The 15644-nt window shown below is 39.8% G+C and overlaps 1 protein-coding gene across 1 annotated transcript in view; it reads left to right on the top strand.

Moving 5' to 3' along the window:
* ADGB (androglobin) overlaps positions 1-15644 on the top strand; it is a 130321-nt gene that overhangs the window by 98545 nt on the left and 16132 nt on the right. The window contains exons 27-29 of the mRNA XM_075087998.1: positions 783-967; positions 7086-7285; positions 8513-8624. Coding sequence (XP_074944099.1) covers positions 783-967; positions 7086-7285; positions 8513-8624 — 497 coding nt within the window. The remainder of the gene's footprint in view (positions 1-782; positions 968-7085; positions 7286-8512; positions 8625-15644) is intronic.

Raw genomic sequence — 15644 nt, 5'->3', positions numbered from 1 at the left:
GTATCAATATTTCAAATCAATGTATTATTCTTGGAATAGAGGTCTATTTAAGAAGAGGAAACAAATTCAATAAAAATGAGAAAACATGTAATGGAAATATAGCAATTGCAGCCAAATTCTGTAAACTCTCTCTTCCTTGATGAGTTCTTTTTCTTCTTTCCCCTTTGTTGTCAACAATCTTTAAAAAATTCAGTGTTAAAATACTTGTACATTTTTTACTCCCAATGTACTGAATTCAGGGGAGCAGTCATGGTGTTTGCTTGCTTTCTGAGACCGGTCTAACGGCTTGAATTTATGGACAAAAAGCAAGTAATAGATGAAGTTATAAGTCACAACAAAAATATTTAAATTTCATCGTAAGACTCGAATTCTACAATCTTTTAATTCCACAGGCTTTTAAGTTGACCAGAGTAGCAGCTGTTATCAAATGAGATAGCTCTGCCCTTTTGAAAGCAAATCTTTCTCTTTTTCCCTTTTGCTTGGTTACTTTTTAATTGAAACAGTTCCCACATCTGGCTAACCGTGTTTTTCAACAAATACTAGCACTGCAGTAGTGAAAAGGCTTACCTGGACATTTGTTAAGGCAGTGAAAAAAAGAAATGGCAAGACCACCCCTTTTTTTGCAGCAGCAGCACTTATTTTGATCGCAGATTGACTGCAATTGAATACAAACTCAATTTTAAGTGTTCACTTCCAGGTCAGCACGACGTTTACGTTCTTGCAGAAAACGAATGATCTGGTACAGTTGGTTATATTTCTATAATTTTTTTCTTCCTCTTTAGGTATTCAGTAAAAGTCACAGCATCACATATTGCTACAGTGCAGGTACAAACCTCTAAATCAGATGTATTCATTAAACTGGAAGTCCTAGATAATGAGGAAGAAATTGTGAGTGTCACTGGAAAGGGCCATGCAGTCATCCCTGCTTTTAAATTCTTGAGTAATGAAATGCTTTTGAGTTCTCACTGTAAGTATTGTATTCTGTATTTGATAATTTTATTCACTGAGGGATATACAGTAACTTTAGGTAATCACAGAAAATATTTTTTTCCTAATTTTTCCATTATTTCTATAATTGCTTTATGATTAAGCGAAATAAGCTACGTCTGCAGCAATGAACAGGAGTCCTTGATCCTCAGCAATGAGAAAAGGGACTGAAAGGATTGATTGAAATAAGGTGAACAGCCTTATTTTCTTCCTCTGCCTTTTAGTCTTGTTTTTTAACTGTATTGGGTCTGGCTGAGATGGAGTTCATTTTCCCCATAGCAGCCCTCATAATGCTGTGCTTTGTACTGGTAGCTTAAAGGTGTTGATAACACACCAGCGTTTCAGCTACTGCTGAGCAGTGCTCACACAGCGTCAAGGCCATCTCTCCAACATCTCCCCCCTCACCCAGTAGGCTGGGGATGGGCAAGATCTTGTGAGAGGGCACAGCCAGGACAGCTGACCGAGACTGACCAAAGGGATATTCCATACCATATGATGTCTTCTCAGCAATAGAAGCTAAGGGAAAGGCGGGGGGCCATTCATTATTACAGCCTTTGTCTTCTGGAGCAACCGCTATGTGTACTGAAGCCACTTCCCAGGAAGCAGCTGGACTTTGCCCACTGATGGGAAGTAGATAATAAATCTTTTGTTTTCCTTTGCTTCCGTGCATGGCCTTTGCTTTTGCTCTGTTAAATTGACTTTATCTTGACCCATGAGGCTTTCTCCCGTCTTATTTTCTCCCTCCACTGTCCTGCTGAGGAGGAGAGTGATAGAGAGGCTTGGTGAGCACCTGGTGTCCAGCCAAGGTCAACCAACCACAGTAACTGACTAAAGAGTTGTGTGGATAACTGAAGTAGCTTCTCAGTTCTGAAAATTTTATGCATATGGTTTTCCTTCGGAATTTAAATATGTTTTATTTTCAAGATCTTGCCTTTATTTTTTTTTATTTTAAAGTTAAAAAAATTTTGGCTGTTAAGAAACTGATGCCCAGATCATAGGACATAGTAGAATAATTTACAGATTACACTGAGCTTTAGGGTTGAAATGCACCATCCTGAGGATCACTCCTTTTAGTAGAAGCACACATTTTATTGACTTCTCATCCATCATATGAGCCCCAGAGTACAAGCCACTGAAAAGAGTTTGGCTTCATTTTCTTTATCTCCCTGCCCCTTTATTTATATGCTGCCAGGCTTGAGCACACAGTAGATTCAAAGTGCTAGTTTGCCTTGTTTCCCTGTTTTCTATATACTTCACTTCTTCACAGAATCACAGAATGGCAGGGGTTGGAAGGGACCTCTGAGATCATCTTATCCAACCCCCCTGCTTGAGCAGGCACACCCAGAGCAGGGGGCACAGGGGCGCATCCAGGCGGGTTTTGAATGTCTCCAGGGAAGGAGACTCTAAATCAAGCTATTTCCATTTTATTCGTAAGATCATATGCTATTTTGAATTTTTCATTAGATCTATGGGTTTCATTTTGAAAATGTATATTCTTCATAAGCATTACAAGTTTGCTTAAATAAAGCAGCTTTTTACAAGGCAACCAGTCAGCTACTGTACTCTCCATGGACACCACTATACATCAATGTTTTAAGATATTAGAGTCTTCAGTCCTTTTATGAAGACTTTAAAACAATAAATCTTCTGTAAATCAATCAGTTTCTGCCTGTTTGAGCATATTCAGAACCTGAGGCAAAAACAAATTGTTCAAATACTGGATTATTGCTTCGCCGAAGCCCAAAAATAGCATCATATTTCATGCGCTCACCTCCACTATTTTTGAACTGTGTAGTTTTCTAACATGATCCTTTAGAAAAATGTTTTATCTAAATTTCCAGTGCTGTGTGGGAAAAATAACTAATCTAATCATGTTTATGAAACACTTTGATTTCTATCTCAAATGCACCTTGTTATTACCAGAAATGTAAAATTAAATACTATGGCGATCAGGTTCTTAAAGTGTAATTCATCAGTTGACAATGATGTGGTTTTAAAGGAAGTCATGGAGAAACTCTCATGATTCTGTGACTGAGTTGCTAAGATAATCAGTAGCTGGTTTTGGTTACTGTTTTTGGAATGTGGGAATAGATTAGAAAACTTAATAGTAGAGTGGTAGAAATAGAAGCAGGAAAGCAGGAGAGCTCAGGAAAGCTCCCCTTAATGGGTAAGCATCAGAAATACTTGAAATAAATTGCCAAGTTACCATCAGTAAAGTGAAGAAGAAACTTTATTTCAGGAAACCAGCTTGGTGGCAAAGACCATAGTCTGAAGACTGAAATAAGTTAAAAAGAACAGTCAGGTAAAAGAGAAGATAAATGGGTTCTAACAGATGCTGGAAGGTAGAGAATGGGACAGAATAACTAAGAGGGACATTTTGTCTTTGCCAGACTAGCACGGGACATAGGTGAGAACTTTTAAAAATAGCCTCAGGAATCAAGACACAAACACATTCTCTTATGTGCTGTGATACAAAAATTTCTGCTGATTTAAAATTATTTAATCCATTGTGAATCATTCAGTGAAATCTCTGTTATATTAACCTGATTGAAAATAGGAAGATTGTCATATCATCTTCCTGTTCAGCAGTGGAGCCAGTGAATTCTAACTGGAAAAAGTGGTGATGAAAGGTACTTTATTTCAAAGGGAATTTAAAAGAGTTTCTAGATATAGCAAACTGACTGTAAAAAAACTGTTATGATTTTACACCATTATTTGAAGTTGAAATGAATATTCCGATGCCATTTCATTATGTGTGAGGGCACAGAGAGCTGTCATTTGGAAGGAATGACTGTGAAGCTGTTACTGTTTGGGGTTTTTTTTTTACTATTATTATTTTTATAGTAGTAGACCAAGTGGCCTTCAATGCTGAAGTTCTTTTCCTATCTATATGCAGCCCGTATATCACAAAGATGGCCTTTATGTGTTTCAGATCTTTCAGAGCATCCAAACTAAATGAAAAGATTATGAAATTTGTTCAACATAACCAATATGACAGTATCATATTAGCCAGCCTGCTGAGTGTCGTAGGTGCAATTTATGGCATTGTAAAAGCAAGTTTCTTTGCTGTTGTCAAAGTTTTAGGAAATTATGGCCTGTACAATAACAATATAGGAACCTTCATAAATACCAATGCCAATTTCAGGTGGGGATTTGTACAATAGACATTCAATACAAAATTTATACTGCCAGTATCTCGTTGTTCTCAAAAAAGTGTGTTTTCACAGAATAGGAATAACCAGAAACCACTGCTCTACCACCAGCACCAAACTTGTTAGTTAAGCAAGACACAATCATTACATTTGAGACCTATTCAGTATTGTGCGTGTTCTGCCTCTCATAGAATTGATGGCCATATTGACAGAAGTATTCTTAAGTGAAATTATTGTGCAAGTATCATCAATAAAACATTATCCCCCTTTCCCACCCACAATCTGTTAATTCATGTCCAGTCACAGCTGTTTTATAAATGTCTTTTATAGCTCAAAAACTACATTCAGTCAATTGATTTTGAATATATTTACCTCTGCTGAGATGTAGCAGATGACTTTGACCTTGAGCACTCACTTGCCAATAAAGGCGTTACATGTTGACATGTTGCAAGCAAGCACAACTTGTTTTGTTGATACAAGCACAGCAGTGCGGTAGCACGGATGGACAAGTGAATGCTCTCAATCCTTTTATTTTCCATAGTAGCAGTCTGATACAATCCAGTCTCAAAGTATCAAACTCTCATTCAGATATTTGTTTGAATCAGGAACCAAGGTGGGTAGGAGTTCCTTCTAGGCAGAGCTTTGATTAGGAAAAACCAAGATTGAATATTTATGTATACAGTAAGAAAATAATTTTGGTGTCGCAGCACCACCTGGTGACCATTGCTAGAACTAGTATTTTCATTCTGTACGACTTTTTGGGAACTTTTCCGAGATATCTTTCCAGCAAGGGCAGAATGAGTCTTACGGAGGATTCCACCATTCTGAACTGAGATATTTTCATGGCAGGCTCATCTTCTGGGCAAACAATTATAGAATTCTTCAATACTTATGCTCTTCAGGTTTAGGGGAGAGAGAGGAGGAGGACAGGGAGACATTCATGAAAGCTAATTATAGCCTAAGGAATACAACCTCCATTGAACCCACCTACCTTGATAGGTAGAGGTAGGCTCTTTCAGAGGGCAGTGCACAGGTCCCAGTAATCAGACCTCCTGGAGAGAAGCTCACTTCTCTGTTGACTACAAGAAGGAGGACATTTAGTTGGCCTCACTTCTTTAAAACTACTTTTGTAAATTATTTGCACTGTCCCTTGATAAGAGTGCTCAGGCAAGCACTGAAGATCCTTTCTGACTAAAAACATTCGTGCAAATATTGAAAATGGTACCCTAAAGGCAAGTTACCCAAGTGGGAAATTGGGTATATAGAGTTATTCTTCCATTTGGAATCCAAATTTCTTTGCAACAGGTTTTCACACAGATGTAAAAGAACATGCAAGACTCTTGTCTCTGCATAATGTTTCTTCTTCATCCAAATGCACTTCTGTTGAGTGAAAGCCTCATGATTTTGGTTCCCTGTGGTGAAAGACTTGATAGTCTAACCACTATGAGTTGTGTCTCCTCTCACCTTCACAAAATGTGAAGCTAACTGATATCTGGAAGGGTCTAGCTGAGTGAGAAACTATTCCACAGATACAGGCTTGCATAGGCATATCTTTTACAAAACAACGCCCACAGAGTTGCGTCACTCTAAAAAATGGGTTAGAAGGAACCGACTATTGTCCTCCTTTAGGTCTCTCTCACAGGCCTTCTTACCACGAGGACAGCAACAGGGATAGCTCAGGTGCTAAAGATTCTGAATGTCATGCAGAAGAGCAACCCGGAGCTTGTGGTTAGGAGTTTGAGACATCTTGAAGAAAGCACCTCTGCAAAGTCTTGTGTTCATGTCCTGCCTTCTACTGATTTTCTTAGGAAAAAGGAAGCAGGAAGCACTGCCTTATGCAGAGGAAGGATGCGATAGCAAGTGTTCCATGGCATTTGACTTCTGTAAGAAACAATATTTCTTGCCTCCCTTTAAGTTTCTAGTGGCACACTTGACCTTCGATTTGGCATTTATACACTGGCACACCACCTGTAAAATTTGCTGAATCTGGTCTAACAGTCCTGTCAACTCCTGTGAACTTCCCTGGATGTTTTGTCAACACACATGAAACTGTACATTTTTATTTTGAAGTGTTGCAATGATATAGTATCATCCTTTGCTTCTACAATAAACCTTGGGAAGAGTAAAGCCTTCTGTCCTCAGTGAAGTCAAAAAGATATCTCTTTCCCAGTTGATGGTCCAGCTATAGTTAGTGTAACACAGGTGAAGCTGCTTCTCCAGAGGTGTTAATCTTGCCCTTATTCAATTTTCTGTGAGATACTTCCTTTTAGAATTCTCTTTCCTTTCTCTGTAGATTTTCAGGCAAGATAATATCATAGATATCAGTGGCATTAGAAACGGACACAAGTTTACAATTTCTGGTTAATACTTCTTTACAGCCCTTCTTTAGCACATTCCTGGTTTCACATTTTTTCCACATTAATTCCTTCCTTAGGAGACAATGATATAACTTTACAAATGATAGACCACAAACAGTTCTATAGCTTTTTCCAAGATTGGCTTTTTTTAAACTTTAGTCAGTTATGATCTTTTTGTTAGATTGACGTAAGAGACTTCTGTAAGGAGAGGAGTTGCCAGAACTGTGGCCAATGCAATGCTCCCCTCCTTCCACAGGTGCACGCAATTTATTAAATTAGGTTAGGAAAGAACTGTGGGGTTTGGGGGAAAAATTGTAGATTTTATAAACAGTAACAACGGTTATATATACAGTCTTTCAAATTTCTCATTATTGACTTTGAAGATATTTGTGATTTGCATGCAGAATGAAATCAGGATAGTATTTGATATAAGCATAATTTTAATTAGAACCTTGTGAGCATAATACAGCATGAGAAAATTCACTATGGTAATTCTTCTTATTTACAGTTTCTGGGGGCATCTGTTTACCTCATACCAATAAACCAGAATTTCTGGAAATTAACGCTGATATTTTTTATTACCTTGCAGCAAGCAAAACCCAGATTATTCAAAGTATTACAAAGAAGGAATCAGAAACTGGAGGATCAAAAAAAAAAGGTCATATTTCATCTTTAAAGGACACCAAAACTTCTTTCAAGCCAGGACTTGTACAAGAAGGTCTACCTGCATCAGAAGATGAATCTTTCCTCTTGGAAAACTTTCAAAATAATGATGGAAGTCCGCAACAAGTAAGAGATTCCAAATCACTGGGATTTGGAAAAGGTGGAAAAAAAAACCACAACCAAAAAAACCAAACCAGAGCAAACAAACAATGAAGGGGTACTGATAAATTGATAATTCTGGGTAATTCTTTTGGTACATGCGGAGATCTGATATCCTGAGGCAAGAACAAGGAATCCAAAATTAACATTGTTGGTAGCTTCTGAATGAGGCTACAGAGAAAGGATAATGTACATATATGAATACCCAAATAACAACGGGTCATTTTGTTTTCAAATCAAGGTGATATTTTCAATCTTTAAATGTTCTTCATTTGCTAAATCCAATTCAAGTATGGCATAACTTTGAGCTAAGGGACAAAAAACTACCAGTAACGAAGTTAAAATTCTGATGCTTCAATGTGAGTTTTCTTTGAAATAGGATGTAAGAGAAGGCCAGATTTAATAGTTTTAATAGAGAAACACCTATTGCTGGTCAGCTGAAAGCTTTAGTAACACACACGCAATAGCCGCTACTTGAGCCAAGTTTCTCAGAGAGGGATGTCAAAACCATGGATTTTTCTTGACTTCACTTAGTATTTTTTGTCTGTCTTAGAAAAATAACATTTATTATCTAAAACAGTTCCTGTTTTTCTATCTCCAAGTGTTTCTCTACTGTGATTTTTCACGGTAATTGAGTTCAATTGCAACAAAATATAAAAAAAAAAATATTATTGAGAAATAAATTCCAGAGTTGTTCCTTTGACTCAGAAGTGGCTTTAGAATTTGGAAAACAATTTTTAACGAGAATAATTTCCTGTTCAGTGTAGACAATGTTTAAAATAACTCATATATCCTGTCACCTTTACCTCAAATTAAGACATTATTGAGTGCTAGTATTAGGCCTCAAAGCCTTGCAGTAGGTCTTAAAATCAAAGACAAAATTATTTTAGCACATGACATACACAGAAGAGTTACATGGAAATCTTAAAGGAATGCAGCTCCGTATATTGTAGCCTAGTTTAGTTTCACTTGATAAACACATGAGCAATTGTTCAATTTCACAGGAATTAAAATCTGTGGAATTAACACTAATTTTTAAAGCTTCTTGTAAATACTGTAATGTGCAAGCTTGTAAATTAATTAGGTGTTTTATTTGCTGAGTTCAAAAGTTGGCAGTTTACTAACCTACAGGACTTTTGAATGCTTACTATAATCTTTGTCTTCAGCATGTTAACATATTGCATTTTCTTACAGTCTCACAAGTATATCATACAAGCATTGGTGTTGTATAATAGTTGGCCACTTACCGAGAGTCAGTCTCTGTTTGTTCAGGAACTGAAAGAAATGGAGAAAAATGAGATCAAAGGTAGGTCCACCTAAGTACGTATTTAGTCAAATGTATCATGTTACTGATGTAAAAGAATGTTATATTGCTACAAGCCAAGACCATGTGATATTTTTTCTTCTATTCACTGCTTGAGTGAAATAATTAAGCAACACAGTTCTTTGTTCCGTGGTTCATAGAAATGGAGTTTGATTGCATGATTCTATACCTTCAGTTTACAAATTATAAAGAAATCAGAGAATACCCTGCAGAACTCAACTGAGCTTCTTAGGGCTTTGTCGCAGATGGAGTGAACGTTGTTGTACTAAGCCTAGTAATGCCTATTTTAAATTTAAATTATAAGGTGGGTCATTGCACATTATGGTGATCCCAGAGGCAAACTACAAAACCAGGTTGTAATAAAGTAAAATTGTACGAACAGTCTAATCTTTCAACAGCACAAAGTTTTGTATCCTTTGGTGTTCCATTTGGTGTGCTATTGTACACAGCAATTTGAGATGCCTTCTCATAGGTAGATCCATTGATCACTCAGTATCCTTCCTGGCCTGTCACTCCCCGGAGTCAGGGTAGTCGGTCAAAACGCTTAGGATCCCTGCTCCATTAATTTTCTAAATATACCTTAGTTCCATGCATTACTACAGTTAAGAGGGCCAAGTCTTTATTAGAATTTAGTCCTACACTTCTGGTATATGTAACTCAGGCTTGGGACCATGGCTGCTCCAGGGTTCTTTGACCACAGGTTAGGAGGAGCAGCATTGTCAGGGTTTGGACTAGCAACATGAACACAGACAGCATTTCCATCTGCCATTCTGTGGGGTGCTGTAAGAGAAAACAGAGGCGTGTTTCAGTGGAGAGAACAGGTTACCCCATTAAAAAGAAGGAAAAATCCAACATGTGCTAATTCTATGTTTTGCACCATTGCTATTAGTAGCTTTCCAGGCAAGTGGGCCACGAGGTTTCGTTAAAGTCACAGGCACAGTACCTACAGACCATGACAGGCTGTCCTGGCTGTAATGTTGTCAGATATTCTTTTTTCCCAGTAGATGGAGCGCTAAGCTCAATTTTTACAAAGAATGCTAGGTTTACAGGGCTTTCAGTAGGCCCGTATAGATTATTTAGTTGATGGAGTACTTTGGAAAGTCGGGTGTCCCACTGAGCCTCAGGCAGTTTGAGACTCCTTTTCAATAAGCCATTTGCTCTTTCTACCATCCCATTTGATTGAGGGCAGTATGGGTGTGAAATAGCTATTTAATTCCTTATTGTTTTGCTGAGTCTTGCACTTCCTTACATGAGAAGTGTGAGCCATTATCGGTTTGTATAGCATGAGTAGTAGGTGGATTTGAGAACCAAAGTGATAGCCATCGCACCGTATTTTGCCCATCGGCTTTCCGGCACTTAGTTGCCATAAGCAAGCCAGAGCCTACTTCCACTCCTGTGAGGATGTATTGATATCCCACAGAGGCTTTGACTGGCTCAATATAATCAATTTGCCATCTAGACCATAAAGTTTTCCCTTCATTGATATGTAGAGGTGGTGCTTTAGCAGGATGATCTACTTGTAATTTTAGTCTACACTGGGGACATTTAAGAATAGTTGCACAAGTTTTCAGGCTTGCGGGCCAGCCCTTACCCTGTGCAGCAAGGTGAAGAGCTTCCTTAGCTGTGTGACCTAGGTTTTCATGTAACCATTCTCCCAGCTGATGCCACTCAGGATTTAAGGTGATTTCTCTAATTTTAACTAACTCATCTACCTTTCCATTACACTTCATGGCTGGTTGATTATCTTTAGCGTGAGCTTTTCCCCATCCCATCTTGAAAGGTGTTTGTTTCTCCAAACTGGGGATCTATTTACTTCCCAGTTCAAGTTTTCCCATTGACAGAGCCACTGCGTGGCACCAGCCCACACAGTGTAAGACTCGACATATATGATTTTTGCTCCATTCTGTGCTGCCATAACAACTGCTCTTATTTCTCCTACTTCTGCACTGCCTTCACCTTCTTCTGTTACTTTTTTTGCTGGTGGTAATATTTAATGCAATGGCCTTGTATTGCCATTTACTGTTTACCCTTTTTGCTGAAGCATCTGTAGACCAAATGCTTTCTGTTGGTGTGCCCTCAGTGAGGGGCAGTGCATTCAGTATTGGTGAAGGTTGAAAAGGTTGTTGTAACACTAAATGGTCTTTGTTTATGGGCATCTGCAATTTGGAAACCTTAGCGAGTCCCTCAGTTAATTGCACATTTTCTGCAACTCCTCCTAGGTAGGCATAGCATTTTCTGATAGAGGGTTTTCGTGCAACTCCTTTTGGGGGCACAGTCCCCTTTAGGATTGCTTCTAGTAAATTAAATTATCCTCTGGTTTGCACATGTTGTGCCTGATGTATTTTCTCAACTTGTTTTACTGCTTGGACTAAAGATAAAAGTCCCTTTTCCCATTCAGGATATCGTTGTTCTATTTCTTTAAATGCAGCTGAGCTAAACAATAAAGGTCTTTTTGGCCCATCAGAGCCAGTTTGGAAAAGGATACAGTAAGTAGCATGTTTGGCGAAACCCCATTCAGCTATGATAGGGTTGCAGGTGTGTACTGGTCCCAGTGACTGATATGTTTTTAATTCTTCAGTTAGAGTTTTGACCGCCTCTTTATGTTCTGACTTCCACTCTCTGGGTTTGCCTTTCTGTAAGAGTGAGTATAATGGCCTGGAAATTATAGAAAATCCAGGTACCTGCTTTCTCCAATATCCTAAAGTTCCCATTAATTGTTGTAACTCCTTCCTTGATTAGAACATTTGAAGCTTTTTGATTTTTCTTAAGGTATCTGGAGGAATCACTGGACTGCCTGCTATCCACCAAGTACCTAAAAATTTTACTTCTTTACTTGGTCCCTGACATTTTCAGTCTGGATTTTCAGTTCCTGCTTTAGCTAGCGCTTGCCATTCTGCTGCTTTCACACCCCCCACCTCCTCAGGGGAGTTTCCTCCAATCAGAATATCATCTATATATTGGTATAGTTTCCCATCCTGAGTGAGTGAGACCTTCTGTAAAAGTTTGGCATGTATGGCATGAGCAATTGTTGGTGAATGTTTATACCCCTGTGGGAGTCTGTTAAAGGCATATTGTATTCCCTCTCAAGTGAAAGCGAACTTCTCTTTATCCTCCTCCTTTAAGGGAACTATAAAGAACGTATCTTTTACATCTAGTGCCGCCATCCATGGGTGTGCAGCTTCTTGCAAGGTTGATGTTAGGTTTGCAGCAGCTGTTAGAGGGGGCTGTATTAGCATGTAGGCACCGATAATCAACTGTCAAATGCCACCTCCCATCTTGTTTCCGAACTGGCCAGACAGGTGAGTTATATTGGCAGTGGGTTCTGGAGATAATTTGTCATTTCTCTAAATCAGCTATGAATTCAGAAATTCCATTTTGTGCTGCAGCAGAAATCAGATATTGTAGTACATTAGTAATTTATGAATCGGGGAGGGCAGGAGCTGCACGAAGTACACGCAGTGTAGCCTCCCTCTTTCTACCAAGGTTGGGATCGATGTTTGAGCTGAAGGACCACGCACTGCCATTTGGCATGTGCCAGGTTCGTCCGTTTAAAACATCAAATCCTAAAATATTTTCACGACAGTCTTCAATTGCAAAGCAAGTAGTCAACATGCACTTCTCACCCTGGAGCCATAAACTGACCTTGGCAGTTTGACACACAACACTCGCTCCCTTCACACTGGTAATGTTAACTCTTTGCCATCCGGGTGACACTCCCAGCTTCTCGGCATCTTGTTGGTAGTGGAATTTGTGCTCCTGTGTCTATCAGAAAGCTCACCAATCGTCCTTGAGGACCAACTAGAATCAAAATATATGGGCCGTCATCACTTATCCACTGATAAGTGTCCACTTTCTGGACAGACAGATCCACCCAGTCACCTTCTGGGCATTACTCATTTTTTGACTTAATGTCCTGCAAGCCTTCCCTAAGGGGGAGGAATCTCCCTTTCTGGGAACTGGCACTGGCAGAGTCGAAATATGCTCCCCCCATTCACCATTATCATGTTTCTGGGATACTTTGATCAGGCTCAAGATAATGCCAGTAGGCTGACCTTGTGTTGGGACTCTGGGAGCGCCTAGGGCTAATGCCTTCTTCCATAGCTCAGTTCTCCATTCTTGAGATTCTGTTTGCAGGTTTTTAGATTTATTTCCCTTTGATTTAGTTCCTGTTCCCTGTTTTACAGGTCTCACCTTATGCTCTCCTCCTCGGGGCTTTAGGGTTTTTTTCAGCTGGTGCATCATCCCAGCCCATTTCATGACTGTAGTTAACAATGCTGTGCATTAATTCCGCCTGTTTAGGGAGTTGTTTAGGAGCATTATTGCCCTGTTTTTTATGATATTCGGTATCTCTTCTAAACGCATCCTGTTTTGCAACTAGATAGGGTTAATGAATTGTCGGGGCTCCTCTACTGAGTGGTTTTAACATTGCAAAATCTATTACAGCAGACAGTGGGACATCGTGGGGTCCCCGTTCATGCATGGCCTGTATGCAAGCAGCTTTTGTGATGGCTGTGGAGAGCTCACTTAGAGATTTAATGGGGATTATGGAGGGTTCACCTCACTGCATGGTGTCTATTCCTCCAGCCCAATAAGCTACTTGGCTGGTGATAGAATGGGGTGTAGTTGTCTGGTCAGGTCCTAAATTTAAGAAAACTCCTGGACCCCAATAGCCATTTGCTTCATCCTTCCTCAACATTATCCAGTTGCTGCCACTTAGGCATACTCGCCACAAATATTCAGTTTCAGTTTCACCTGCTTTTTTGGTATATCTCTCTTGGAAGTCTGTCAGTCACAATGGATCCTAGGGGATGGTTTGTTTGGTATGTTGCAGATGACCACCCCGTGGTCCCACAGTTCTTTCTGGTTTAACAATGGGTCTGGCTTCATATTCAGGAGGATTTGTGGGGAACAAAGGATTGTTGTCTTCTGGCTTGCCATCATCAGGATCACCCCAGGTATCTCCATCCCAGTCTTCAAAGGATACTATTAGTTTCCTGATCTGTACAATGTCAAGGGGGTGGGGACCTGCATAAGCGTCATCTCAACCTCTTCCCCCAGCTCTTGTCCTTTTTCTCCTGTAACTGTTTTGATGTTGTTCAATTTTTAAACACAGGTACAACTCAGTTGCCTTTCTACATTCGATTTCTTTCTCTAGGTCCTGCTCCTATTTCTGTTCTCCCTTTCTTGATATGCAGCTTCTAAACAGGTACCTAGCATCTTGCAGATAACTCCTTTCCTTTTTCCATCCTTCATATGGCCTGGTTACCTCTAGGTGCTCTTCAACAGCTTCCCAATTATGCCAATTGTCACAAGCCCACTCCTCTGAGAAGCTGGGACTCGGGTTCACTCCATGCCTCCATAAATAATCGGTGATAGTACTTCCTATGCTGCTGCCGACTACACCAATTTGTCGCAGATGGAGTGATGTACTTCACTTGTGAAAGAGCAGCAGCAATATGTTTATTGATCTAAAACAGTGCGGTAGTGGTTTAACAAGATTTGATGACAAGGTACACTTGATTATTTACTGCATAGAGGACAGGGTAAGTCGAACACACTGGGGAGACCTTCCTGTTGAGTCACAAGGTTCAGAGAGGACCCCCTTGCTTTCTGAAATCTTACTCAGAGGAGTCTAGGTGGGGATGGATCCAATCCTAGTCCCAGACTTGGTCAACAATTTATGACTAAAGGATTACTTGTGCACAATCAATCTAAGATATAATCTTAGTGAAGCTTACAAAGTTTAGCAAGCTGTTAGTCACTTACTGAGGATCTGTTGCAACAAGGAGTCTCTCAGTATCGAGAAGTAAGGGATCTTTGCAGCTGGCATAACCTTGAAAGACATCCCTACTTAAGGGAACGTCTTGTGCAGACTGCTGCCATGCAGGAGAGCTCAAAGGGCTCTTGGGCTGCTCACTATTTATGAAGTAAGATGATTGACTCATATTTGCATACAAACTACAAATGTTAGCTTCTTCCAAATTTGGCTTGAGTCAGACATTGACCAGCATTATGGTTAGGTGGGTGCATTGCTCAAATTAGCACTTGGCTATTGTGTTCTTACCTGTCTCCCCCAAATCCATGTTGAGCCAGATGCAGCCGTCATGATCAGATGCATCCATAACAACCGCCACTGGTGGTTATTGCTTGATCATGGTCTCAGGAAATAATGGTCAGTTTGGGGGGAGGGGAAGCACATTGTGACAGCCTCAACTTTAGGTAGAGATCTGGAACAGTTGAAGTATGGCTGCTTCTACAGTCAGAGAGACTGCTGAAGCATAATATAAAGGTACAGTGCCCTGACAAAGTACATCCTAACATAGAAGTTTCTGCTGAAACTAGACAAACGTGCCTGCTGATAATTTAAGAAAACATACTGACAAGAGGGAAAAAAGGGCCTCTTTTGGGATATGTATTACTTCTGTACTGCTAGGAGAAGAATTTTGGCAGGAGGCAAGACTAGGAAAGATCCCAAAGACAGGCTGTGTGTTCAAGCCAGGAAGGGGACAGAGAAATTACAGAAGCTTTCCCTTTTTTCCCAGATTCTCTTAGCATTTCTTGTTAAGGGACAGAAAAAAACCCAACACAGATTAAAAGCAGTTGGAATACTAGTCACAATCCTAGGAATTAGATAAATGTCTCATATTTGCTTCTCCTTTTACCACTGAGGCTGACACAAAATGATTTAGTTCTTAGAGGAAAATGTATCATGCTGGATCCAATAACCCAAGAGACGCAAGGCTGCTGCCACTCCACATCCCCAGGTCCAACCATTAGCGAGGCTGAAGGTGTTGCCCCAGCAGGCACATTCACACAGAACACACGCACACACTACATATATACATATATACATTGCCAGCCATATAGATCATAGACAGACACTTGGAGCACTCACACAAACACAGACAGCACCAATGGCCTCATCCTGCTTCTCTCTCTGGCTGGACAGAACGGAAGTCCATTAGAGAGATTATATATATATATATATATAAAAATATATAT

The sequence above is a fragment of the Phalacrocorax aristotelis genome, chromosome 3 (assembly GCF_949628215.1).
Source record: "Phalacrocorax aristotelis chromosome 3, bGulAri2.1, whole genome shotgun sequence".
NCBI classification, from domain to species: domain Eukaryota; kingdom Metazoa; phylum Chordata; class Aves; order Suliformes; family Phalacrocoracidae; genus Phalacrocorax; species Phalacrocorax aristotelis.
Note: the sequence above shows the minus strand (reverse complement) of the source record. Positions and strands in the feature narration are given on the sequence as shown.